This window comes from Sorghum bicolor, chromosome 7 (genome assembly GCF_000003195.3).
Source record: "Sorghum bicolor cultivar BTx623 chromosome 7, Sorghum_bicolor_NCBIv3, whole genome shotgun sequence".
Classification (NCBI taxonomy): domain Eukaryota; kingdom Viridiplantae; phylum Streptophyta; class Magnoliopsida; order Poales; family Poaceae; genus Sorghum; species Sorghum bicolor.
In genome coordinates this window covers 61,593,347-61,620,652 of record NC_012876.2, presented here as the reverse complement: position 1 = coordinate 61,620,652, position 27,306 = coordinate 61,593,347, and the positions used below count along the sequence as shown (strand labels likewise).

General features: G+C 39.8%; 3 protein-coding genes across 3 annotated transcripts; all 3 read right to left on the bottom strand.

The window, feature by feature from the left end:
- LOC110437401 (transcription factor MYC2-like) lies at positions 10,723-12,029 on the bottom strand. Its single transcript, XM_021465879.1, has one exon. It carries the CDS (start codon positions 11,916-11,918, stop codon positions 11,127-11,129), a length of 792 nt encoding a protein of 263 aa, XP_021321554.1. The 5' UTR covers positions 11,919-12,029; the 3' UTR covers positions 10,723-11,126.
- On the bottom strand, positions 17,391-18,390 carry LOC8057869 (transcription factor MYC4). The gene has a single exon (XM_002444599.2). It carries the CDS (start codon positions 18,388-18,390, stop codon positions 17,551-17,553), a length of 840 nt encoding a protein of 279 aa, XP_002444644.1. The 3' UTR covers positions 17,391-17,550.
- Positions 24,862-25,680, bottom strand: LOC8057868 (transcription factor bHLH14). Its single transcript, XM_002444598.1, has one exon. It carries the CDS (start codon positions 25,678-25,680, stop codon positions 24,862-24,864), a length of 819 nt encoding a protein of 272 aa, XP_002444643.1.

Below are 27,306 nucleotides of genomic sequence, written 5' to 3'. Positions count from 1 at the left end.
GGGGTTTGTCTGTCGGAAAACGAGTGCACTTCTATTGTTAGTATGGAATTACATTTATATCCCTATCAAAAGTACATCGACGTGTAATCATTGCTCTTTGAAAATAGGGAAATTAGTAGATTTAGGTGGTCCATAAGTAAAAAGTGCTTTTATTATGGGGATAAAATTTGAATGTTATAAGTGTATTTATTTTGGGACCGAGGGAGTATATTATAAAAATGTATTTTCAGAATTTTTATTACCTCTTTTTATGTGTTCTATTCTAAGTTATAAGTTTATTTTGGTTCTATACTACTGTAGGTAAGACATCCCTAACTTTAGCCAAGGCCTTGTTTAGTTCAACCCGAAATCCAAAAAGTTTTCAAGATTCCCCGTCACATCGAATCTTGTGGCACATGCATGAAGCATTAAATATAGACGAAAACAAAAACTAATTACACAGTTTGTCTGTAAATCACGAGACGAATCTTTTGATCCTAGTTAGCTCATGATTGGATAATATTTGTCAAATAAAAATGAAAGTGCTACAGTAGCGAAATCCGAAATTTTTTCGGAACTAAACAAGGCCCAAGCTTTTAGAAAAAAATATAACATTTCAGAGTTTAAATAAATATATTATAAAAAAACCTATGTTATAGACAATTTAGTATAATTAATTTGATGTTATATTTCTAGAAATCTCATCAAAGTGAGAAAGCTTTGACTTAGTTAGAAAAAGAAACTAAAATAAAACAAAGAGAATATAGGCTACAAATTGGTCAAACTTCAGCACGGATGGATCGTAGTAGTTTTAGACTTCCTCGTATATAGGCTAAGGAGGAGGATGGAAGATCTAATGAATTCGCCCTAGGAAATTGAATAGGGAATTGGAAAAACTAATTGTATTATAGGACAAACTTGTTAGCTTGAGTTTTTCTTCTGAATCTATCAAACATTCAGTAGCGTTTTTTATAATAAATCAGTAAATATTACTTTTATTAGTCATGACTCATGTTTCATGAGAGTGTCATGCACATTAAATCGAGTGTCATATAAGCAAAATTGATGATTTGGTATAGGGTCATTAAATGAAGGAGTTTCATTAGACGAGAGAGGAGTTTTATCATCATGAAACCGGTTACGTAGTTTATACTCTTGATAACTGTGTCATGAAACTATGCATTAAGAATTTCAGGGTTAAATTGAAATTCTTTTTGTATAATTATGAAAATGTGTCATGAATCAAGCCAATAGGAGTGTCTCGCTCGGAGGTACAGTACAGTACGGAATTAAAGACAATGAGAGCGCCAGATTAGAAAAGTCAGCAGGGCACCCGTTACGTGGGCGTGTGGTCCAATCCATGGATCACACAAAAAAAGCAGAGAATATTTTTTTTGAGTGTTTCATTTTCAATCGTGCTTCTGATTTTGATTGGGCAGGACGGCTGCTGTATGTGCTTCATTTTCACGTACGGCCGGCCTTGTCTAGAAGCAAACATTCAACATCTCGTACGTCTGACTGGTTATATTATTGATACAGTAGGTTTAATATAAAAGACCAGGGTTATCCAAAAATATATATAATGATGTCACGGTTAAATTGAAATTCTTTTTTGTATAATTTCATCATGATTGGCTGACCCAACAAATTGGGGCTAGACTTGTGAATTTGATCATCGACAACCTTTAGAAGATTGTCAATCCAAGGTTCGTGACCTACTACGACTGCTGCCTATTCCAAATTTTAAGTCGTTCTGTCATTTTTTTTTATTTATCTTCCACAATACAATATGCATTTTGAGTTGAATTGAGGAAATATCAGAGTAGATCTGAATCCGAGACTATATATTGTTTTATATTCATATTCAAAAATATTTATGTCTGTATTTGAATGCAAATTAAAATACACTAAAAATGATATCCGAATCCAATTTTATACTAAATCGATCTATTTGCATCTCTATCTTTATTTAATCATTTATCTAGATGGTTTAGATTTGGATCGAAGATCGTACTACTGATATTTTTGTTTTTGTAACGAGGTATTAATTGTTCTTTTTTATAGGATCAGGTAGTAGGCTATTAATCTGCGCAACTGTGTGCATGCATGGATCCGTGGAGTAATCAACGGTACTTTTAGTACTTTAATAGGTTCGCAATCAGAGCATCTTTCAAGCACGTGATGCATATCTCTAATAATCGACCCAGTGAAAAAAAGACTAGTGGCATATGGAGCTTGTGGCTCCGTTATTTGCAGCTTCATGCTCGTGTCACACACATAAACATAACCATCAATCTCCGTTCACGCCTGTCTTCTTCTGGAAAATAGACAAGCACTACTTACTCTCTCTAATTATTTTATTACAAACTTCCGGCACAAATGTCATGGCTGTCCTAGAACTCTACGTACAGTGTCTTGTCTCCACAGAAAATCTTGTCCATAGATTCTTGTCTTGACTTGTCTTTGTAACGGTTCGAGCTACCTAGGCTCACCAGTCACCACTCATCAGGCGAGGGCTGATCGTACAAGGAAAAGTCAACATAACTTTTTTGTGATATTTTATTTGGATGACTATGTAACTACTATACATTGATGAAGTAGGTTATGGTGAAATTTAAGGCCTTTGCTGCGGTACTCCCAACTGACTGTGGATCGTCATCTATTACCTCCTACGATCATCTAAAATCCACTGTAATCAATGATTGAAGTGGAGATATAGACATCCAAATAAGTTGTAAGAGAAAAAACTGCATCAACAAATTACCTCTGTTTCAAAGACACATGCTCACGGAAATCCGCTCACACAACCAAGCATGATGCCATGACGGGGCATGTACATACATCAACTGTGACTCTTCGCGCATGATTGCTACCTGGTTACATTTCGATAACAAAGTTTCCTCTACATTTTCGCTTGTAATACCCGATTTTAAGAACAAAACCAGATATGCACCATATGTGAGTCTTAGAAGCCAAATCTCACATATAGCTACAAATAAGGGGTAATATCAAAAGACAATGCAAAAATTATATAACGTACATAATATAAAAGAGATAACCTTTGATAGCAAACAACGGATAGACAACTCCAAACTCCGGGTATTAACTTCTCTCTACAGGATCCAACTGACTGGTTGATCACAAGCCTAAACTCCTCCTGAAGTTTGGGGGAAATAGCAAGAGTGAGTCCATGTCGAACTCCACAAGTATAGCAACTAGATTGTATAGCTCCCACAATCTCATGATCAATGTGACATAAGTAATGTAAAGCATTAAACAATAAACAATGAGTATATTTAACACACAAGAATCATCACCCTTAATGTAGATGTCCCCAAGGCCGCTCCTGACCGTGAGCTCGGCTAGTATACTAGTTTTTAACCCTCTGCAGAGGTTGCACATCTTTACCCATGAGTCATGATTTACCCTTTCGCCCGAGGTGATCAGCCTCTTAACCCACTTCCAAGGAAGGTCGGCAGGGATCACTATGAAGCCTTTCAAAAGTTCGTCTAACATGTTAGGGCCGCAAGGTTTCCTTTGCGCGCAGATATAGAGCCCCCCTTCCGATGGCACAATGACTCGCAGCCTATACACATACAGACAGAGGCCACACTATACCCAAAACGGTTCAGCCCCTCCGCCCTTTCGGGTAACCTCTAACAAGCTAGAAAAGGTCTTCATACTGAGCTAAAGCCAGAGCCATTATAGCCCTCATGGTTGCACTGTTGTCCCGGGTGATCACGTACAGACAAATCATCAAGTTGCTAAAAAGTCATTTTTATCGTTTATTACTTAACATTAATCTAGTCACAGGATCATGGTCACAGAAATAAAATCCAAATACTATACTTGCCTTAATCCAATTGCTCTTGCTTATCCTTTTGCTTCAGCTGGTCTTACTTGTTGCCAAAGCTCTTATCTTGATCACCAAAAACTGCTCTCCGACTAAACTCGATCATCGATCACACAAACAATCGAAGAAAACATACACGAAGCAAACAAGGCTACAATTAGAACAGTACACCAATCAATAAAAAGGTCTGAAAACAAATATACGCAGCCCCAATCATGCAGACACGAAAAGCACACTAATCGGAGTTACGATGAATAAGAAACGACTACCGAGACTTTTATATTATATTAAAAAGACTATATATACTTGATTTATTATTTTAATTGAGCAAAACTATGTAAAAAGTTATTTAGGTTAGGTTAAAAAAATAATTTAATCCAAAAACTAACCTAAAACTACTCATATTTTATTTATAAACTGTGTCATATAATTTAATCAAATTAAACGTTATTTTTGCAAAAGAAAAAAACATATATGAAAGCAACTAATTGAGTTATCACATATGCAACGTATTTAAACTAAGCAAACTTAGAAATATATTTAAGTTTATTGTTAATAGCATTTATTAATAAAAAGCCACGGTGTAAACCCATGTTTGTTTTAAATTGCAAAAGAAGTTCCTATACTTTAATTAAATTAATATTTAATTATGATAAATATATAAACATATGGCATGGCAAACATCTCTACTAACTTATAGATCATGTGGTCATAAATACAACACAAAAGAACAAACCGAAAAGAGTCAAAAGGATGAAACGCATAGACGCTAGGAGTACGACTGTAACATCTATTATTGTAATCAAGAGTTATTTAATAGATCAGCAGGACATAACTATATGGAATTAACATAACAGGGTTGATTAACCGAAAGCAACATGGCATAGAAGATAGGACCTGCCCTAGCACGTCTTGAAGCTTCGCTCGTTCCTAGTAGAAGCTTCTCTCCAGGTGGGCATCAACCAACAGAAACAACGGCAAGGTGACAGGCAGCAGCATCGGCATCGCAGGGGCTGGTGCACCACGTCGACGTCGTAGGAGTGTTGGGCACGTACAGGAGCCGGAAATAAGGTGGACTGCATTGGCTTGGTTGGAGCTTAGAGAGGATGACCACCACAGCGGGGGCGGCCGGGGAAGATGTACTGCACGTCTCGGCAACGAAGTATGAAGCAGAGAGACAAAATATTATTTACTACTTTAAGAGATTTTTAAACTAGACTCTCTTTATGTAGTTTTGGTGTAATTTGACCAAGGGGTTAGTACATATATATAGGGAGAGAAACTCCCCACCTCCGCGTCAACTAGCGATATGGTACTAATTGATTTGCAACCTTTATTTTTACTAATAGGCCTAACTAATTATTAAGCCCATTAGTAAAGAAAACATTTGGCCTTTGAATCATGATGACGTTGGCCTAGGGTAAAATGAAGGATTTATTATTTTCGAGATTAATTATTTTCATAGATAAAATAATTCTAGAAAAGTCCAGAATTAGTAGTTAAGCCACGAAAAATACTTCAAAAGCTCCGAAAATTTGGGAAAAATTCTCAGAAACAATATGAAACATGAAGAACCCAAATAAAGTATCTGGGGCTCATGATAAGATAATTTGGAGCATCTAAAATTTAGATTATGCTCCACGGAAAAGGCCAGAAAAATTCCCGAGAAGTTTATAGAGATTGGTTGATGGACCAGGAACTAAAAGAAGTGCTTTGAGTGACAAAGAAAATATTTTAGGAAGGTCCTAATCAAAATTTGAGCTTAGAAACAAGGAATTTGGTTGTAGATAAAAGATAAATACGTGCCAAATAAGGAAGATCGATCTACTAAACGTATTTTAAATATTTTTCTTACTATCAACACATAAAGGAGCAACAAGCATCACTTCAAAACATATGCACCAGCATGTATGCATAATAATATTGCTATGCCTTATAATAAATTTTAATTTAATAAAAAATATTATTTTTCCTATATTTTCATGAGCACAAAAATACAAAATTAAATAATTTTATCTATATTTCAAAAGGAATAAATTTTAGGGTGTTACATCGCTTCAAACCCAATTTCTAGCATGTTATTACCCAATGGTTGAATAGTCCGTAATAGGTTTTTTCTTCTTCTTGCAAGGTTTGTGATTGTTAGCTCCTAGTTAACTCCCTTTGTAACTCCTTCTCATGGTTGTTTTCTTAATATTTGTGTCCGGAGAGGGTGGCTCCACACAGTATTCCTTGTCAAAAGGAAAATCCATTCCAATGGGCAACCAGCGGTCTACTTTGGTACTTTGGCAGCACGTTGGCTTCTCCTAAAAACACTCACGCTTTTCTATAGAGTAGATTTTTTGGTGGAGTTAAAGTTGCTTTAGAAAATTTTCGGCAAACACGATGTAGCGTTTTATGTAGTTTATATCAAGTTTAGGAGCAGGAGTCGAGAAAAATCATGTTTTTACATGATTTATTCAGTTTTTTTATTTAGAGCTGTTTAAGCACCTACTGTTTGATAGGACTTAATGGAATGAGAGCTAGAGTAGTGCCATACACACAAGTGTTGCCTTGATTTTTCCTCAGGAGCGGATCTAGCAATCTACCGTGTTCTGGCGACCACCATACCTCATTGCGATTGAAAACACCACCGTGGTGCCTGACGAGTCCTACTTGAGGTAATCCCTCTGCTCTAAAATAGAAGTCGTTCTTGCTTCGTGAGAAATCAACTTTTTTTTTTTAACTTTGACTCAATTATATATAAACAAATATTAATATTTATACTATGTAATTAGTATCTTTAGATAGAATTGTTGAATATACTTTCATAATAAACTTATTTGAAGATATAATATTGTACATATTTTCTACTCTCTCCATCCCAAATTGTAAGTCATTCTAAGAATCTTGGAGAGTCAAACTTTTCAAAGTTTGACCAAATTTATATGATAAAATAATAATTATTATGATACCAACTAAATATCATTAGATTCTTCCTTAATTATATTTTCATAGTATACTCACTTTACGTTACAAATCTTAGTATTTCACTCTATAATTTTGGTCAAACATGAAAATTCTTTGACTCTCCAAGATTTTTGGAATGACTTACAATTTGGGATGGAGGGAGTACAAACCTAGCTGAAGTTGAACAAATTTAGCCTACACATATCCCGTAATGATTTTTTTCTAGGATGGAGGGAGTAAATGACAACGTATCAAGTGGATAGGATGAAAATAGTCGAAAAAAGAGGATCGGATGAGAAGCAACAATTGGAACCAACATTGTGAAAAAAGAAAGCCCCCTAACAAGATGGTGAATGATTTTGTTTTTGCCATCTTACCAATTTGCTTCCTAGGTGCCACACTCACCAATTGATCGTGGTTCTGCTATTTGTTGGTGATTGAAAATTCTTTGCTCTACCATAAGATCATCATTTGTCATATATAGTACTTTGTTAATGAATGGCTATACATATATTTATAACACTACATTATAGTCCCATGCTTCGTTACACAAATTAGTAATACTAGCAAATATGCCCGTGCGTTGCAACGGGAGAATAACATCAAATAACCATAGACAGAGATGAGATAATGTTGTATATATCTTTTTATAAAATTTAAAGTCTATTTTCAGTCAATTTAAAGAATAAAAAAAAGTAAACTAATAGGACAAACACTTTGCATCTAGGCCTCTAACTTTTTATTCTCAATATGCTCTGAAATGTACAGAAGATTTTACAATGGGACCCTAAAAAAGCTTCTATTCTTTTTTTTCCTCTTCCACGAGGCTGATTCTGGACCGACTCCGATTGTGGAAGGACGCGGAGCTGAAGAAAAGTTTTACAGACTAAAATTTTTATAATTATATATTAGAGATATATTTAAAAATATAAAAGAAATTAAAAAAAGAATACACAGCCACAAAACCCTAGTGGGCCAGCCGGCCCACCAGGCACACACACATCACACGGCGCCGCACGCACACACACACGCAGCAACAGGGCCCGGCAGGCGACAAGCTGCATCCGGCAAGCAGCAGGCGGCAGGTGGCTTTGGCAAGCTGCAGGCGGTTCGCGGCGTCGTGCGCAACCGCAGCGGGCGGCTTCAGCAAGCAACGGGCGCCCGCAGCGCGGGACGGGCGGCAGTGGCGGACCCGGAAACGAACCAAGAGGAGGGCTAAATAACATAGGCTAAATTTTTTTTGCTCAATGCAGTACACTAATAGATATAGCTAAGATTGATAATTCAATATTGATTAAAAATGTTTAAAGGCAAAGATTCATAGAATAAGCATAAAAAATACCAAATATATAGAATCTTTTGAAAAAAAAGAAAAACTTGTTAAAAGATTTTTGAGTCCAAGAGGGGGGCTGCAGCCACCCCAGCCCCCCCCCCCTTGGGTCCGCCAATGACGGGCGGCTGTGGGAAGCGGCGGGCGGCAAGTCGAGCTCGTTGCTTGCGTCATGCGCAACTGGATCCGGCGTGCGGGTGCCGGGTGCAGCTTCCTTGTTGTTCTCTGCTGCAGCTTCCTGCGGCTTCCCTGCTGCAACTTCCCAGCAAGCGGCGGGTGGCTGCAGCTTCCAGACATGCGGCAAGTCGGCAACCGGATCCGTCGTGCTCCAGGGCTCCAGGCTTTCCTTATTCTTAATAGTAGATTCTTTTTTTTTCCTCTTTTACATGACCAATTCCAGACGGACTCGGATTGCGGGCGGAAAGAGGGGAGCGGACAGAAAGTTTGGGTGGAGTGAAATTTTCGCAATTAAGTATTAGGGATAGATAGATAGAGTTCGCCATAGGTGAATTTTTTTTTTCTGGATCCGTCTATGTTTTCCCTCCTTCTAGCTAAATCTCAGCCTTACATGGTCATGAGCCAACGGTGAAGATGGTTACCTGAAAACATACTATATTTCAGACATGTTTGTAATATTTTTGTTATATAAATGAGAATTATATGATCTCCTAAAAAGATTTTAACTCCTCTGCTGCTCCATTGGTGTGTCCTACTTGGAGCAGCAGAACAATCCAGCCTCATTAAATTACGAACGTTCACCCATAACAAATCAAACGATCAATTTTCAGACATACCTTATTTGGAAAAAAAAATCCCACCACTTTCTCTTTTTGGCAACCAGTTAGCAAAATTTCAGAAAATCAGCCAACCGCGCATGCACAACGCTTCTTCCGCATAGCGCCTCCACATTCATGCACGCTTTTTAAGGACGGTTGACATCATAGAAAAAGAGAAATATTTATTCAAAATACTATAACTTCTGAATGGTGTATCTTTTTTAATTTCGTCTGCACTGATGTGTGCGACGCGACCAGACGAAAAAAACTAGACCCCACTTTGCACATGTTTCGAAGATTTTTTCTGTTACCATTTATGTATATTAACTTACATCATATAACTTATGTCATGAAAGTTATAAAATATAACTTATGCGAAAAACTAAAATCTTAAGAGTTAAAACATTGTTTATGTATAAAAAGTTATTAAACTCAAAGGAATAAATTAACTAACTTGTGCCAAAACTGCAAACACAATAGTCATTAACATACAAATGAATGAACCAAATTCTAGAAACACAAAAAATTATGAAACACAACTTATGTAAAGTTAGACGTATAAGTTATATTTAAAACTTATAAGTTATACAACTTGATGAATGGTTTAGATGTAAAGGCATATAAATTATATTCAAAACTTAAATGTATAAATTAATATCACAACGTATTAGTAGAATATGCTAAGTTATATGTTATAAATTATTTTTATAAGTTATAGCCTATAAATTATATGTTATTTTATTATACACATAAATTACTAATAAAATAAAATTCTTTAAAACTTATGGTCTAGTTTTGTTTGTCTCGTCACATAGAACACAGTGATGCAGATGAAAATAAAAAATAGATACACTATTCAAAAGTTATAACATTTTAAAATAAATATTTTGCTTTTTTTTAACCGGACATCAGCATTGATGTCAATGCATGGGAGGGAGTTAAACTTGATCGTCTGTTGAATCATTCGCTCAGAATGAATACATTAAACGACCATAGAAGTGGATTTGGGAGAACCGTCGCCGCTCCTGCCGTACACACACCATCCGCCAATCCAGTGCGCGCGTCACCACCGGCCCACCAATAACTTTTCGTTTGGCTCGCGTGATTGGTGATATTTGGGCTTTACAAAGGGACCACGTATATCATTCTTCCTGGACTAGACAGGCGCCGGACACTTGCCGTTTAAAAAAAAAATATTTTTATAAAAACAAGAAGTCAAAACTAGACTTTGGAGACCTAGTTGTTGTTCTAAATAACTTTTTTTATGAGTATGGAGGGAGTATATGAGTTTCTCGCTACTCACATAGTTTTGGATAGAACTTTCTAACTTCGGGAACATCATTAACAGCTTGTAGACATAAGTTCTTTTTGTTGCTATTCAATGTCTTCAGAAAATTTGTACAAAATAAAATTTCAGAAGTTGAATTGCATTTTCATACAAAAAATATGTTTTTGTAATAACTCGATAACTAAGTTTTCTAGAAATGCTTATAAGAACAAAAATTATTATACTGCTATCAAGTTCTTAAAAGTAGTTTTATAAACTTAATCGAATGTAAAATGGTTTAACTTAGGAAGGTGTCTATATTTTCGGAATGCTGGGAGTATATATGTTGATTCACATTTGCATGCATGTCATTAATTAGTAAACCATTGAATCTAGTACAAATGTTTTTCTTTATAGTGTTTTGTGACACTTTTTGTTGAAATTTGAAGCCACTATCAGTATGAACAAGCTTGTAAAATTCATATGCACCGTAAGTATGCGCGCCGTCACTGGGAATTCATTTTTTTATGTTTGGGAATTCATATTTTGCTTCAGTAGCCAAAATATGTTATAGATTGACATATTTGGATATATGCTGAGAAATTGAAACAACAATTCACAGTGCGCACAATGCAGTACAGATCGATCAGCAAATCTGCAGATGCATAGCATATGTCCTCAAAAAAGAAGATAAGAACAGCGCCAACAAACAAGAAAGTGGCACTATAGATGTGCAAGCAGATACACGGACGGTAACATCAGTGGAGACGCAGTAATAATAAGAAGATAATTAACATGCAGCCACAACTTGATTTGACGCCTGAGAATGTCAAGCAAAGCCGGTCACGAAACACGTACGAGGAGTGATATATATATATATATATAGCCTGATTTGGCGGCGATCGACGGAGACGGAGAGTGATCCAGCTCAAGCGTTTATTCCGGCCGGCCGGCGACGAGGGCTATAGCTAGCTAGCCGCTCTGCTGCAGCTTGTGGAGCAACGCAGCGCGCAGGCCGCGCTCGTCGCGCAGCCCGGCGGGCACGTCGACGACGGCATCCTGCACGGCCACGCCGTTCACCCTGCACACGCACGCGTGCTGCACCTGCAGGTCCAGCGACCGGAGCGCGAGCATGAGGTGCGCCGGCGCGTGGCGCGCCGTGGTCGTCGTCAGGCGCAGCGCCGCCGCGTCCAGCCCGGCGAGCATCCGCACCTCCAGCCCCAGCTTCCCCTGGAGGAGACCGAACGAGTGGTGGTGGTGGGTGGCCGCCGCCGCCGCCGCGGTGGTGACAGCGGCGGAGGCTGCCTGCTTGGCCTCGGCCTCGAGCTGCTCGACGCGGTCGCGCAGCTCGCCGATGTAGGCGGCGGCGGCCGCGAGGAGGGACGCCCTGTCCATCCTGGACACCGTGGGCACGGCTGCCCTGAGCTCGCAGAAGCGGCGGTTGAGCTTGTCCCGCCGCTGCCGCTCGGCCTCCACGTGGCTGATAGTGGGGCCGTTGGTCCGGGGCCCAGGCTTCCGGCCACGCCGCTTCGGCGCAGGCGCCGGCGCCGGCGGTTCGCCGGATCCGGACAGGTCGCCGTTGCCCGCCGAGCGGCAGCCCTCGTCTCCATCCGCCAAGGGCTCGTCGAACCAATCGTTGCCCTCCATCCATTCCTCCGGGACATCCCAGGACACGAACTCCAGCTCCTCAAAGTGGCCGGCCGCGGAGAAGGAGGTGGGGGAGGGAGAGCTGCATGATGAGGCGGGGTAGACGAGCTCATCCATTGCACTGTGTTTTGTGCAGGTCGTGTGGTCAGGCTTCCCGTTTATGGCTATTTGCTAAAAATGGTGCATCTGTTTGTGGTAAGGCCCTTTGTTCTTCTTGTATGAGGGCACTCACAATGTAGACTCTATCATAGAGTCTAAAGTTATTTATTATCTTGAATAATGTGGACTTAGAGTCTAAATAAGACTTGGAGTCTTATTTTTTCTACCTCTTTCTTTAATAAATATGCTGCCACATCAGCAAAATATCATAAGTAACATGTAATTAATTGTCTTGGACTCTGTGATAGAGTCTTGCATTGTGAGTGCCCTGATACTCCTTCTGCGTATAGTGTGTATTCCACAAGTTTTAAGACAAAATTAAAAGAGAACATAAAAGACACATATATCTTTGTTTTATTTTTTAATTAAATGCTATTATCAATGTAATTAATGGTGATTAATTGATAAATCGAAAGTACTTAGGCCAGTCTCAATGCATGTTTTATGAGAGTGTCATGCACATTAAATAGGGTGCCACATAAGCAAAATTACTGACTTAAATGAAGGAGTTTCATCAGATGAGAGAGGAATTTCATCCCCATTAAACTCATATAGCTCGGTTACCTAGTTTATAGTCTTGATAACTGTGTCATGAAACTATGCATTGAGTCTGGCCTTATTCAATAGAAAATTAGGTTTTGTTTCCAAAAATATATTATATTTGAGGACAAAATTTAAATGTGGGACAGAGTAAGTAGGCACAGATCGAGTACTTCTTTTTTTGAATAAATAAGGATCCCGTACTACGGAGCATGAGATCGAGCCGGTTTGCAAATCTTAGAAAAGTCCGCACTCTTGGCGACCTTGATTATGTGGCTTGGGACCATGGACAGAGCCTTTTGTGTTTCCTTGGTGTGGTCCATGAACAATAGGTGGACATTAGTCCATTTTCCCGTCATGACGATTTTAATGGGGCTGGAAGGCTGGTAGCTAGCGTCTTGTTTTCGTCCGACCTTTTACAAGTCTATAGTAGCCTCTTGCTTTCACTATTTAGTGATTACAAATATATTTAGCTACTAGCTAAATATATTTAAATGTATTCGTTGTTGCTTCTTTTTTATATATATTAATTATAAACTTAAAGCTAGTGTTTCACTAGGACACTCGGCAAAGAAATTATTCTTTTAAAAAAATCTTTGCCGACTTTGCCGATTACGAGAGAGAGGGGAACTTGGCGAAGAAATTATTTAAAAAAAAAAAATATCCCGAGTGCTAGAGAGGAGGCACTCGACAAAAAAAATTATTTTTTTTAAAAAAGAAAAAAAATCTTTGCTAAGTGTCAGAGTCGGGCACTCAGCAATGAAATTATTTTAAAAAAATTCTTTGTTAAATGCCAGAGAGGAGACATTCGGCAAAGACTGACACCCGTCACCTATGATCGCCTTTGCCGAGGGTCGGGCTTTGCCGAGTGCCCAGCAATCGGCACAGATGGCCGCGCTCGGCAAAGCTTCCTTTGCCGAGTACGACACTCGGCAAGGAGGAACTTTGCCGAGTGCCCGACATTTAGCACTCGACAAAGACCCAGTATCCAATAGTGTTATAAGCTGCTAGATCATTGGATCGAAGATACTCCAAACAGGTTAGACTAGAATTGGTAAACCCACAACAATAACTTAAGGAGTATGCTTAGTTGGGTTTTTAATATCTTTTTGCATCATATTGTCAAATAATTGCAACTCATCGACATTGCCTTAGATAATTTGAATTACAAATCTATTGATATAACATGTATGCACAAAACATATATATAATCAGATTAAGTATTGGTTATTACAAGATATCAAATTGACTTTTAATACAACAAATACACTTATATATTTTTTGTATATATTGATGAGCGAAGAAGACACCGGTAATTACTCAATACCGTGCAACTCTACTTTTTATTTGGTACACATGTACTAGCAGATGTCCTAAAGTTACCAGGCCCCGCTGTTTCTACCACATCACCCATTTCCATTTTTCAAGGGCTGTTTGGAGAGACGAAGGTCGAAAAACTGCACATATATGCCAACAAGTCAAGCTTCGGTACTAGGGATGAAAATGAACGGCTCGGGATAAATTCTCTCATGTTTTCACTTTTATATTTTATTACAAAAATGAAAACAAAATCAGGAATGAAGGCCAAAGACGGGAATGAAAACATTATCCACCGAAAAACGAAAATGGATCAATTTGAACATCAAAATGCATGTGTCGGTAACAGTCGTGATGTAGAAAGACAATATGGGACATCAATTCGTATACTGATCTAACCGACCTGATATATATATATATATATATATATATATATATATATATATATATATATATATATATATATATATATATATATATATATATATATATATAGCAACACAACCAACACATAAATAATTCTAATTCATGTTCATAATTAAGATGACAGAAGTATAAGAGCGAAGGACCATAAGTCCATAACAGCAAAGCCAACCTCCCAGCCTAGCTAACATGGACAGGGCTTATGATGACTGACTGCATTATTGCACATTCATAAGATGACAAAAGTAATTAACTTAGGAATGATGTCTTATCTTATCCATAACTAACCTTTGTATGAGAAAAGAAAAGATATAACATTGATGTCATGCATCCATGTAAAAAACTGATTTGCACGTACTCATGTGACGTGTTTCGCTTGTAGGGTCCAACCAAAGGACATACCAACATGGAATATGAGTTTTTCCTCATATATATGTATACTACTACAACAGCATGAAGTCATGAACGAGGGCAGCTAGAATATATGGTTAGGTTATTACAATCCAAGAGGTTACAAAACTCTTACGCAGCGAGCTAAACTCAGCTCAAATTAATGTGTTAGTTTGTGTTGCATATATATACATGACGCCTTCCATTCGTTCTTGCGTCCTTTTTGCACGAACTATATATATACATGTAGAAGAAGACTCGCTCGATCACCATCACAAGAATAGTCTTGTGAACGACACGTGTGTCCCATACTACACGTACCGTTCGTTGCACAGCAGCACACAGGTGGACAGGTGGTATATTATACCACTGGTATGCCGTTTGTGGCTTCGTGCCATAACAACGTACCATAGAATATGTATGCCGGATACGTTAGCTTCGTGGCTTTGTGGTTGCTTTGCTGTTGTTTTCTTCGTGTCCTTGTCACGCACAGCAGGACCATAAAGCATACTATACGTTTGTCAGCTTGCTTTCCCTTGTGCATATCCGGTGGTGCAGGCCCTCTTTGGCATTGTTTAGTTTCACTCAAAATCTAAAAACTTTTCAAAATTTCTTATCACATCGAATTTTGCGGCACATGTATGAAATATTAATTATAGATAAAAATAACTAATTATACAGTTTGTCTATAATTTACGAGACAAATCTTTTGAACTTAGTCTATGCATGGTTGGATAATAATTATCAAATACAAATAAAAATACTATAATGCCGAAATTCAAAAAGTTGTTGTATCTAAACAAGCCCTTTGTCGTCACATGCTGCTGCATCCTGCAGAAATCTTATGGCTCGTGATTCGTGAAACCCTACTACACTTTTTTGCCCATGAGAATGGTTGCTCGTCAATTACAACCTTGTTTAGTTCCAAAAACTACCAAAAATTTTAAAGATTTCCCGTCACATCGAATTTTACGACACATGCATGAAGCATTAAATATGGATAAAAATAAAAACTAATTACACAGTTTACCTGTAAATCGCGAGAAGCATCTTTTGACCCTAGTTAGTTTATGATTAGACAATATTTGTCACAAACAAACGAAAGTGCTACACTATCCGAAGCCAAAAATTTTTGCAAACTGAACAATGACTCATGGTCAGGACAAGCCAGTGTGTTAGCAGAGAGAGAGAAAGAGAGAAGGGGAGCTATTGAAACCAAAATGCTCATAGTAATTTTTTTCAAACTTTAGGTTTGCCGATAGTAAATATATATACACTTCTTCGAAAAAAATCAAACTGTAGATTTGGCTCAAGTCAACTTTTCTAAGTTTGATCGAGTTTTTAGAAATATACCATATTTATGTCTTCAAATAGGTTTACTATAAAAATATATTTCATAACTAATCTAAATATATTAATTTGGTCTACTAAATGATATAGTAGTTTTTCAAATAAATTTAATCAAAATTTAACTTGTTTAATTTTTTTCAAAAAGAGATAATTGCACTTTTTTTAGATGTAGGAAGTGCAATAAAGTAGTAGTAAGAAAACAGGGGAAAAAACTTGCAGCAGAAGCAGAAGCAGGGCTAAAACGTGCTCCCATTGTTCTTTAAAGAAACCCATTCTTTCAGACATGCACAGCCTCCAAGGAAAACCACTATTGCATGCATGCTCTCTCTGAGGCCAAGTTGCAACTCTTGCGTTGAATCTTGTCAGCGTTGACACGACGATGGACTGGTGAAAGGAGCTACTCGCTCTGTCTTAAAAAAAAAAGTATCGTTTTTGGTTTTTGTGCCACAAGTTTGACTTAATTTGTAGAAAATATATGCAATATTTATATCTCTAAACAAATTTGTTAAAAAACTAGACTTAAAGATCTTTCCAATAATACTAATTATGTACTATAAATAATAATATTTTTTTACTATATCTTTAATTAAAGTTAGTTCTCGGAAAGCGAAAACGACACTTATTTTGGGACGGAGAAAGTAGGCGGAGGATCCAGCAAATTTATTGGTGCTTTTTTCATAAAGAAAAAAATATATTCCTGCATCGTTTTATTTATGACCACACATTTACCTCATATTGGATCATTATATTATAATTATAATTATTGGTTTTTGAACGTCTTCATTTTTGTCACCAGTGATAAGTGACTGATAACTAACTAGGTAGCATGCACACATGACTCATACAATAGGTGCTTTGTTGTACGCCATATTATAGACTATATATACACACAAAGTGTTTTTTAATTTACTCGAGATTATCAGAACTTTTAACAGTATATTTTTCCTCACAAAATATATCATTTGTAACTGCAAAGCAAAGGGTAAAGTATTCTTGAGATATGAATAATCTTAGTCTAATAATTTATTTCACTAATCATGCATGCATGGTAAGAGTTTACTGAGTCGGTGATATAAATGTTTGACTTTTTATTTCCATACATCCATTCTCATCAAACAAGCTAAGGGCTAATTAACAAATTGTTTAACGAGATACCTCCTTGCACTGTAAAACATTTGCTTTTTCTAAATACATTATTTTCACTGTATATTATCTAGACATACACTGTATCTAAATATATGTAAAAATAATATATTTAAAAACTGAATTGATCTTACTGTTTGGAAAAAACGGAGTATGGTATAAGCGCCATGCAGAGAGCCAGTCCATTTTAATGCTATCACTAGATAGCAATAGAATCTACTGTTCACCTGAATACACATCATTGTTGCAAAGGTTTTGTCGACGGAGAATGAGTATATTATATAATTAATCCGGTCAGCCGGGAGCCGGCCACCAAATAAAAGCACAGCTAGCTTTCTTCAACCTGGAGGCTGCTTGGAGCACAGCTAACTTTGATCCATGGGAGCAAATGGTGCACCAAGCCTCCCGGCCACCGGCTACGTACAAATCATCCGCTCCCTTGCAGGCTCCGGAGCAACACCGCTCGGAGGACGCCGTCGTCCCGCAGCGCGACGGGCACGTCCACGACGGCGTCCTGCACGGTCGTCGTGCCGCCCACGCGGCACACGTACGCGTGCTGCACCGGCAGGTCCAGGGAGCAGAGCGCGACCATGAGGCGCGCGGCGGCGTCGTGGGGTGTCGTCCCTGCCGTCGTCGTCAGGCGCAGCGCCGCCGCCTCGCGCTGCCCCAGCATCCGCACCTCCAGCTTCTCCTTGAAGGCCTCTGGCGGCACCACCGCAGTGACGGCCTGCTGCTGCTTGGCCTCGATCTCGACCCGTTCCGCGCGGCCGCGCAGCTCAGCGATGTAGGCCGTGGCGTCGGCGAGGAGGGACGCCCTGTCCATCTTGGACACCGTGGGGACGGCTGCCCGGAGGTCGCAGAACCGGCGGTTGAGCCTGTCCCGCCGCTGCCGCTCCGCCTCCACGTGGCTGAGGACGGGGCCGACGGTCCTGGGCCCGGGCTTGCGGCCCCGCCGCCTCTTGGGCGGCGCAGGTGCCGCCGGCAGTTTGTCAGACACATCGTCGTGGTTGCCTGCTGCCGGTGCCGAGGGCGTCGCCGCCCCGGTGCCTAACACTGTCGCTGTGGTGCCGTCCCAGAGCTTCTCTGCGCCGCCGCCGTCGTCATCCTCCAGCCATTGCTCGGGGACGTCGCAGTACGAGAACTCAAGCACCGGGTGTTGGCCGCCGGCGCCGGAGAAGAAGGCTGGGGACTGAGGGATGGATGAGAAAAAGCTGCGGCAGGCAAGCTCATCCATGATTCCGCTGATGAATGAGGAAGAGATTGCCATCGTAGTCAATTGCCTTTATCGGCCATAAAATGTGATGCGCGGTCGATCGTGGCTGTGTGGCTGCCACCGGTAAAGAATCGTCATTCCAATTTGGGCAGTGATGTGATCGGCGGGGACCGGGATATTGATGTTATGCTTCCAATTTCATCATATATACTGTACTGTCGATTATTTGATAAAGCATCCCATTTACGGTGACAATGACTAGGCAGCATGTGTAGTACTCCATTGATGTTGTTGAAAGTAAAGTTTCCGAATATTAGCTTGACTTCATTTTTGTCTAGTAATGTAAAGTACATTTCGGTATTAAAACATACGCTAATCTTTGTGGGAGTTTTATTAAAATTTTATTTACATTTAATAAGTTATCACATAAGCGCTTTTGATAGTGTGGCAACCTTTTTAAGAAGACAGATAAGTGAATTTTGTGGGGATCAAACTTTTTTTGGCACCATTACCAACTCTCTATGAATCATAAAATTAAATGTTTATAATAAAACTTTCCATTAAGAGTAGGTGTTTTATTTTTATTTTATTTCATTTTATATGACTTGCTGGAAGTCTTGGAAACAACCAATGAATCTCACTGAGACTGACCTTATTGAAAGATAAGTTTGGCATCATAGTCACTTCCCTTTATCTCGATTATGGCCTTGTTTAGTTCCTACTAAAATTCAAAAAGTTTTCACGACACATGTATGAAGCACTAAATATAGACGAAAACAAAAACTAATTATACAGTTTGCCTGTAAATTACGAGACGAATCTTTTGACCCTAGTTACTCTATTATTGGACAATATTTACCACAAACAAACGAAAGTACTACAGTAGCGAAATTCAAAAAAATTTCACATCTAAACAGGCCTATAGCTCAAAACGGCTCATGTGGTTGTTGTCTTGGAAACAACCAATGAATCTCACTAAGACTCAAACATTTGATGTGACTCGGACTAAACTTTCCTCTAGTGTCCAAACACATGCTGAACCAAAAAGTGAACACTTTAGTCTAAGAATCTTCAAAGCCATGAGGGAATATGTTAGAGCATCTCTAGAAGTTTGGTATAATTAATTTACTTGCTAAACTAATCAATTTAGCAAGTTAACAAAAGAAATAGCAACCTTAATTTTTGTTCTTCTCCAACACTCTTCTATAATAACTTTCTAAAAGTTATAATAGAGCCCACATTTAATGATTTTTTGGTTTATTATGTTGTTCATAAAAAAATGAAAAGAAAATTGCGCATTTTTTATCGGCACCGCACTGACGCGAGCACTAGCTCTATACGGCCAGCAAGGCATGCCTAGCATCCATGCCTTCCGGCTAATGCAAGCGATGAGCATATATAAAGATAGCAGACTATGTACATGTGAAGACAGCATGTCGTGCTTTCGAACCAAAGATTAATAACACCCGCGGAGGCAAGCATGGAGCGATAGCGTTGACCTATAGGACGGTGACAATGGAGGCCGATACATACAGCGGCGGTCGGACTAGAAGACTGTATGAGAAATGGTGTGAAAATAGATCCAAAGAGAAGAGATAAGAAGTTCTCTCGACTTTGAAAATTTTTATGAGTTAGGAAGGATATTTGACAACTTTCTATTTTTAAGGAGCTATTTTATCAAACTGCTGAAATTTTTTTTTCTCTTTTTCTAAAATATTAAGATAGGAATTGTTTTACCAAACTTTTAGAAGTTTTTTTTCTCTTAACCAAAAGGTGAACACGTTTGTGTTTGCCCAATCTAGACAGGTTCACGTTCGCCCAAGAGTTTGCCCAAATCAGAGTGGGAGTGGATGGGTCATCAGTATCGTCAGTTTTTTTTCTTTTGAATAAACTCGTCAGTTGATGGGCCGATATTCCGGCACCGCAGTTCCTCCCAATTAATATCGGTAGTCGTGCAGCCAATAGGACTGGCCTGTTCGGCAAGCTGAGGTGCAGCTGCAGCCGCAGCGGCCAGATCAGGAAAGAGCCGTCTGCGACCGTGGTGCAGTCGTGCAGCGGCCGCAGAGTGGAGTACTGCCGTACTGCGACCCCCGGGGACCGGTCTTTTTCAAAATTATTGTACATGGTTTTTTTTAACGAGGTCTTGTTTAGTTCACCCAAAAACCAAATTTTTTTAAGATTTTCTCTCACGTCGAATCTTGCGGTACATGCATGAAGCATTAAATATAGATATAAACAAAAACTAATTGCACAATTTGTCTGTAAATCACGAGACGAATCTTTTAAGCGTAGTTACTCTATGGTTGGACAATGTTTGTCAAATAAAAACGAAAGTGCTACAATATCAAAATCCAAAAACTTTTTGGATCTTAACAAGGCCTTAGTTTCTTACAAATTTTGCAAAAAAATTCAGATTCCTCGTCACATCGAATCTTACGGTACATATATGGAGCATTAAATATTTAAATATAGATTAAAAATAACTATTTGAACAGTTTTTCTGTAATTTGTGAGACGAATCTTTTGAACCTAGTTAGGTCATGATTGGACAATATTTGTTAAATACAAACGAAAGAGCTGCAGTGTCAATTTTGCAAAAAAGAATTCCAACTAAATGAGCCTTCACTCCACAATCCAAAACCTTTTCAAGATTCTCTGTCACATTGAATCTAACGGCAAATGCATAGAGTGTTAAATATAGATAAAAAAATAACTAATTGCACAATTTACCTGTAATTTGCGATACGAATCTTTTGAGCCTAGTTAGTCCATGGTTAGACAATAGTTGTCAAAAACAAACAAAAGTGCTACAGTACTCAAATCCAAAAAGATTTTGAAACTAAACAAGGCTTGAATACGCCACTTATTAGCGCATGCAGAGTAAGTCTTAGAATAGATTTGACAAAATCTGAACACCACCAGCATCGGCCTGTAATTTTTTTTTCTGATTACACAGATAACGTGACACCCCTAACACATATACACAAATAGGCGTGAGGCCATGTTGGCCACTCTAGCGGCAGGGTCACACAACTAGTTTGACACAACAGGAGAAGAGAGGTTGCACCAACTCAAGGGCTGAATGGCTCTAGGGCCCAGCCATCAGCAGATATGGTGGTCTCCTTGCAGGCCAAGAAAGCCTCAAGAAGGCTCACCTAGGGGAGGACATGCCATAGCAGGCATTCCCTGACAGTCAAGTGTTAGAACGGTGGCAGCGACGTGAGGAGGTAGTTCGCGGCATTGTCATATCCTCCCTATGTGACAAGATGACCTCTAACAAGGTCGTAAGTAGAGGACTCATGCACCCGGTCCATAGACCATAGACTAAAGCTAAACCAACTTTGTACATTGTGCCCCCCATAGAATATAAGGAGACATGGCTCCCTATAAAGGGGATAAAACCCTAACTCAGTTAGAGTCTTTCTCACTTTCAAAGGAGGATGACGGACGAACCCGAGGAGAGCAATGAGCGATCCCCAACTAATTTATCTCGATCTCTACCATTGTAACATTTCAATTGGGCATTCCTAATACGAAGATCATCATACTGTTGGACATAGGGCTTAGAAGCTCGAGACCGGATAAATCGTTGTGTCCCTTTCGTGTTTTAAGTGCCCAAAAAATGGAGACCCACATATCGACTTTTGATGAACAACCATGATGTTCGCCGTTGTTACGAACCCACGACAAGTTGTTTTGAGATCCATGCTATTTCTAGAAAAGTACACAGGTTTATTATGAAAATATATAACATAATTAATCTAATAATACTCATATTAGGATCATAAATATTGATATTTTTGATATAACTTTGGTTAAACTTTAGATTGTTTGTCTTACTGAAATATGAGATATATTTTATACTACAATTTGGTTTGTTAAATAGCTTCAATAGCAACAATTTTTACAGTATATTGCCGCAGCCTGTGGCGTACCATGGTTGTAGTAGTAGCGTGGTGGACAGCGGCCGAAAACCAGCGCACTCTAAGGGCACGTTTGGCTCCCGCCGTAACCGCACGCAGCCTCAGCTGTGGCGAGCGGCGACACAAAAATGAACTAGGGTCGCTTGAGCTTATTAGCCGAATATACCAGAATATATGTCAGTCATTCAGTAGTATTTTTCTCTAACAAATCAGTCAATAGTATTTTCCGTCATATTTTATCGGCCAAACGAAAAAAAAGAACAGTGATGCCAGTGTTTGACCTGAGCTTTATACAGAAAGTTGCTCATAAAATTGTTTTTAAAAAAACAACTTTACTAGTTAAGTTAAACTATACCAAACAAGCTCTAAATAAATCCATGATTCTTGTAGCTTCTGTACAACCACAAAAGGAGAGTGAGACACATCAATATCTATCCGATCACTCATTGTGGGTGTAGAGCAGAGGGCGGCAACGAAAAGCACGGCCACCAGACAAAAAAAAAAGGTGCTGTGTGCACATCATCCGCCATGCTGCGTTCGTTTATGCCCCATCCAGGCCCAGTCCAGCAACGTGTGGAGAAACCCGTTGGTGGGCCGGCATCATGGAACGACATGGGCCGTTCATGGTAGAGGATGCCCGCTTGGAAAATATTCATTTGTCTCTCTCAGCTTTTGCGAAAATCCGATTTGCCTCTTTACATAGGGAAAAAAACCGTCTTTCACTACTTACAAAAAAAAAAAATCAGGAGACAGCCTACCTCCAAAAATAAACCATCAACACTGATCATTTCGTAGAGACGGACGAGCTACCAGCCTCTTGAAATGGAAAACAACATCCTCTGTAAATAGTTTTTTAGTGCTTTTAACTACTCAAACTTATGAAACCATTTGAATCGGTTCCCAGCACTGTTTTGATAGTGGTTTTGTCCGGTATGACACCATATCAACAATCTTATGTGGCATCACGTTAGCAACAAGGAAAGTATATCAGGCTGTATTGATAGCTCACAAGGTTAAAATAATCTTTATTAGAAAAGGTTATACAATTTTTTTTCAAAAACACCATCAAACTTTTTTTAAAAAAAATTATGCAAATAAAAATCCTAAATAAAATCTTATTTAATCTTAGAAAAGTTATAGAATATTTGTTTCGGCTCAGAAAAATATTAAAACCAGTTTTAGATTTAATCCATTCTCTATATTGTGGTGCCAAGCTTGAATATTATATTTTTCTCCTTTTTGGTTGTTTATTTGTTAGCATTGTTATCTCTTATAGTTAGTTTATATATTGGTGACCTACATTAAAGTATTTTCCTTGTGTTTTGCTCTTTACAAAATTTTAATTAGGCTATTCAATCCACCTCTAACTATCCAAAAATCTCTAGCTTTTAAAACCCTTCTCGATCCGATGCACACCACATCCTAGATTTTGAGAACCAAACTAGCAGACCCTCATGCACATCTTGTTAGGTGTGAGTAACCAATGTTGATGTGTGTCCGACCTCCTTCAAGTTCTGAAGACTTCGCCTTCCTTCTTAACTTGACCGATGATGCCATCTCTCTCATCAGCGTCAACTTCATCATCCATGTACTCTAGTGATGTAGATGTGTGTCCGGGCTCCTCCAAGTGCCATGACACACCAGCGTCCTCCTCCTTGGTCCATGCCGTCTTCATCACCCATGGAATGTTGCTTTTCATGTGCCCAATTTGACCAGCACATGGTACGTTAGCCTATGGTCCCTCTGTCCAAGCCTTCTCGTTTGCTCTTCACTGCTCTTAGACCATCGCGCACGAATTCCGCACTTGACCTTCTCCATCACGCTTGAGCGTCTTGGCACACCTAACACAACTGCACACTCTCAAGCCACAAAAGATATGTTGCACAACGCACTCAACGCAACACAACACTGACACATCTGGTTAGTCATTAGCATAATCAAGCACATATCAATTATGAACTAAACCGGGAAAGCCTAAAACATCTATCAATCATTCATGGTCTCTCGGGTTGAGATCAAGACACTTCTCAACCTTGGTCTCTCGGGATGAAGTGGATGTAGTGGCGAGGGTGGCAGAGAAATATTTTTTCCATGCAAGAGAATTGTGTATCATTGTATTAAGTATAGAAAGAAATTGCAATTTACAGGAAACGCCGGTGGCCAGCTAGTCTAGAACGCGAAACGCTACATTTTGAAGGTAGGGGAGCTGTAAAGAATGAGCAGATGTATGGCGTTGGGTCATGGCCGAAAGATCTACTAAAGAATGTGATTGTTGAGAGGACAGACCCTATCATTTATCGACTGTACTTTTGTGCCTTAATCACCTGAAAGACTGAGGTCTGCTGATACGTTACAGTTACACTTACACATCACACCAAGACACCACCGGCCTTCTGATCTTTGAGGCCGGTTATTATTCGATTATTTTTGCGCAAGAATAGCAGCATCATGAGCAGATTAAAGCATCTGATTTTACCTAGCTAGATAGTATATTGTTAAGATGTAGATCAACAAACGGACGTTGATTAATTGTTGATCCACTGATTGAGCTGATGAATATATCCAACGCGAGGTCCGATCCAGAGCTTATTAGCTTGCATTGCTACGCGCTCTCGTCCTGCTGCAGGACGTGGAGCAGCGCGGCACGGAGGCAGCCTTCGTCCTGGAGCGCGGCGGGCACGTCCACGACGGCGTCCTGCACCGTCGCCGCGCCGCCCACGCGGCTCACGCACGCGTTCTGCACGGGCAGGTCCAGCGACCGCAGCGCGCCCATGAGGAGCGCGGGGGCGTGGCGTGTCGAGGCCGTCGTCAGGCGCACCGCCGCCGCATGACGCCCGACCATCCGCACCTCCAGCTTCTCCTCGAGGCCCCCCGAGGCCGGGCACATGGCGGGGTTGCCGCCGCCCAGCTTCCTCGCCGCGACCTGCTGCTTGGCATCGGCCTCCAGCTGCTCCACGCGACCGCGCAGCTCGGCGATGTAGGCGGTGGCGTCGGCGAGCAGGGACGCCTTGTCCATCCGGGACACCGTCGGCACCGTGGCCCGGAGGTCGCAGAACCGGCGGTTGAGCTTCTCCCGCCGCTGCCGCTCGGCCTCGACGTGGCTGACTCCGGGGTTGTCGGACCGGGGCCCGGGCTTCCTGCCCCGCCTACTCCTCGCCGTGCGGTCGGACATGACGACCGCAGCCACCGGCGGGTTGCTGGACAGGTCGGAGCCCGCCGAGTCGTGCGAGCCTCCGGCCACCCACTCAGAGCCATCATGCATGTGCTTATTATCGAGTGCTTCTTCTTCGCCGAGTAGCCATTGCTCGGGTACCCCGCAGGACATGAACTCGAGGACAGAGTGGTGGCCTGCCGCCGCGGAGAAGAAGGACGTTGGGGAGGCTGGGGAGCAGAAGGATGACTGGGGGACGAGCTCATTCATGGCACCTTGCTGCTGCATTTCTGATTTTTCGTGTAGCGAGCTTTGCAGAAATGACAGCTTCGGAGCTTCCCTTTGCCTTGTTCCTTGAGGTGGTAGCATAGCACTCGTAGTAGGAGTGTAGGACTAGCCTATTTATAGCCAATAAATAATACTCCCTCCGTCCCTGAAAGAATAGATTTCTGGCCTAAAAATTTGTCCCCAAATAAATCAATTTCTAGGATATATGGTCCTCACTGCTCGCCTCGTATTCATCGTGGCATCCAAGACGCACACGCCTCGTCTCTCTCTCTCCTTCATTTAGTGGTGGACAGTTGGCTGGATGAGTAAATGACGTGAGCAGCTCGTAGCCCAAAGCAGTGATTCCTGTGCATCTTAATGGTGAAACTCATATTAATTAAGGGTAACTTAGTCATTTGGCAGCTATGCTAATCTGTCTGAAACTTGCTAGAAATCTATTCTTTCAGGGACGGAGGGAGTACATTTGCAAATAAGTACCTCTGGTAGCTTCATATCACTTCATTTTCAACAAATTTCAATCAACTTCGCTAAAATTTTAAGATGTCAACACGGGCTTTTAGTTAGATGGTTTACCTTTTGAGTTTTGATATAGGGTCTACAATTCTACATGTTAAATTGGTGTACAATAGCTTCTTCATGTCACTTTGAATCATTTAAAAAAAACAGTCAATTTTGTTAAAATTTTGATATGTGAATGCAAACTTTTAGGGACTGTTTAGTTTCCTATGGAATGTAAAATGCCAACTACTTTAAAATGATAAAATACAAAATACTAAAAATTTTATGGTATGTTTAGTTCCATCTAAAATATAAAATTTGTTGTCGTCATTATGGTCTCTTGAGTCTTGAGGCTCTTTTGGGCTTTTTTTTCGTCTTCAGGACAAAATCCAAAATGAAGAATGACAACAATTTTACTAAAAAAATTGAATGGTGTTTAGTTTCATTATGCAAAATGATGAACCAAAACCTAGAGCTTTTTAGGATAAAAGGAGAATTAAACACCCTCTTAGTTTGAGGATCTAGCTTTTGATGTGGGGTCCACATATCGATCTTGCTATGTTAACTAGCACTACACCCTGAGCATCGACTGGGACGAACCGTACCGACAAAATAGCCAATTAAGGCATTGTTTAGTTTTCAAAATTTTTCAAGATTCTTCATCACATCAAATCTTTATACACATGTATGGAGCATTAAATATAGACGAAAATAAAAACTAATTGCATGAATCTTTTGAGCCTAGTTACTATGTAACTGGATAATATTTGTCACATACAAACGAAAGTGCTACAATAGCAAAAAACTAAAAATTTTCGTGAACTGAACAAGACCTAATTGTCTAAAATTTGTGCCCAATAGTGTCTGACGGACCTGCTATTTTTTAATAGAAATATCAAAAAAATGTTTGGGGTTGGTTCGAGCAAAATTTCCCTATGCAAAGACACATCTATTCAGCCCTGTCAATAAGATCCACGGACAAGGCAAAATTTGGCGAGCTTGGGTTAGGCCGGGACGGCTTTGCTCGATTGTAATTGCCATAAAATAGTTAGTTTCAAAAAAAAGTCATAAAATAGTTTCATGTCACATCGAATCGTAGCAAATAAATTT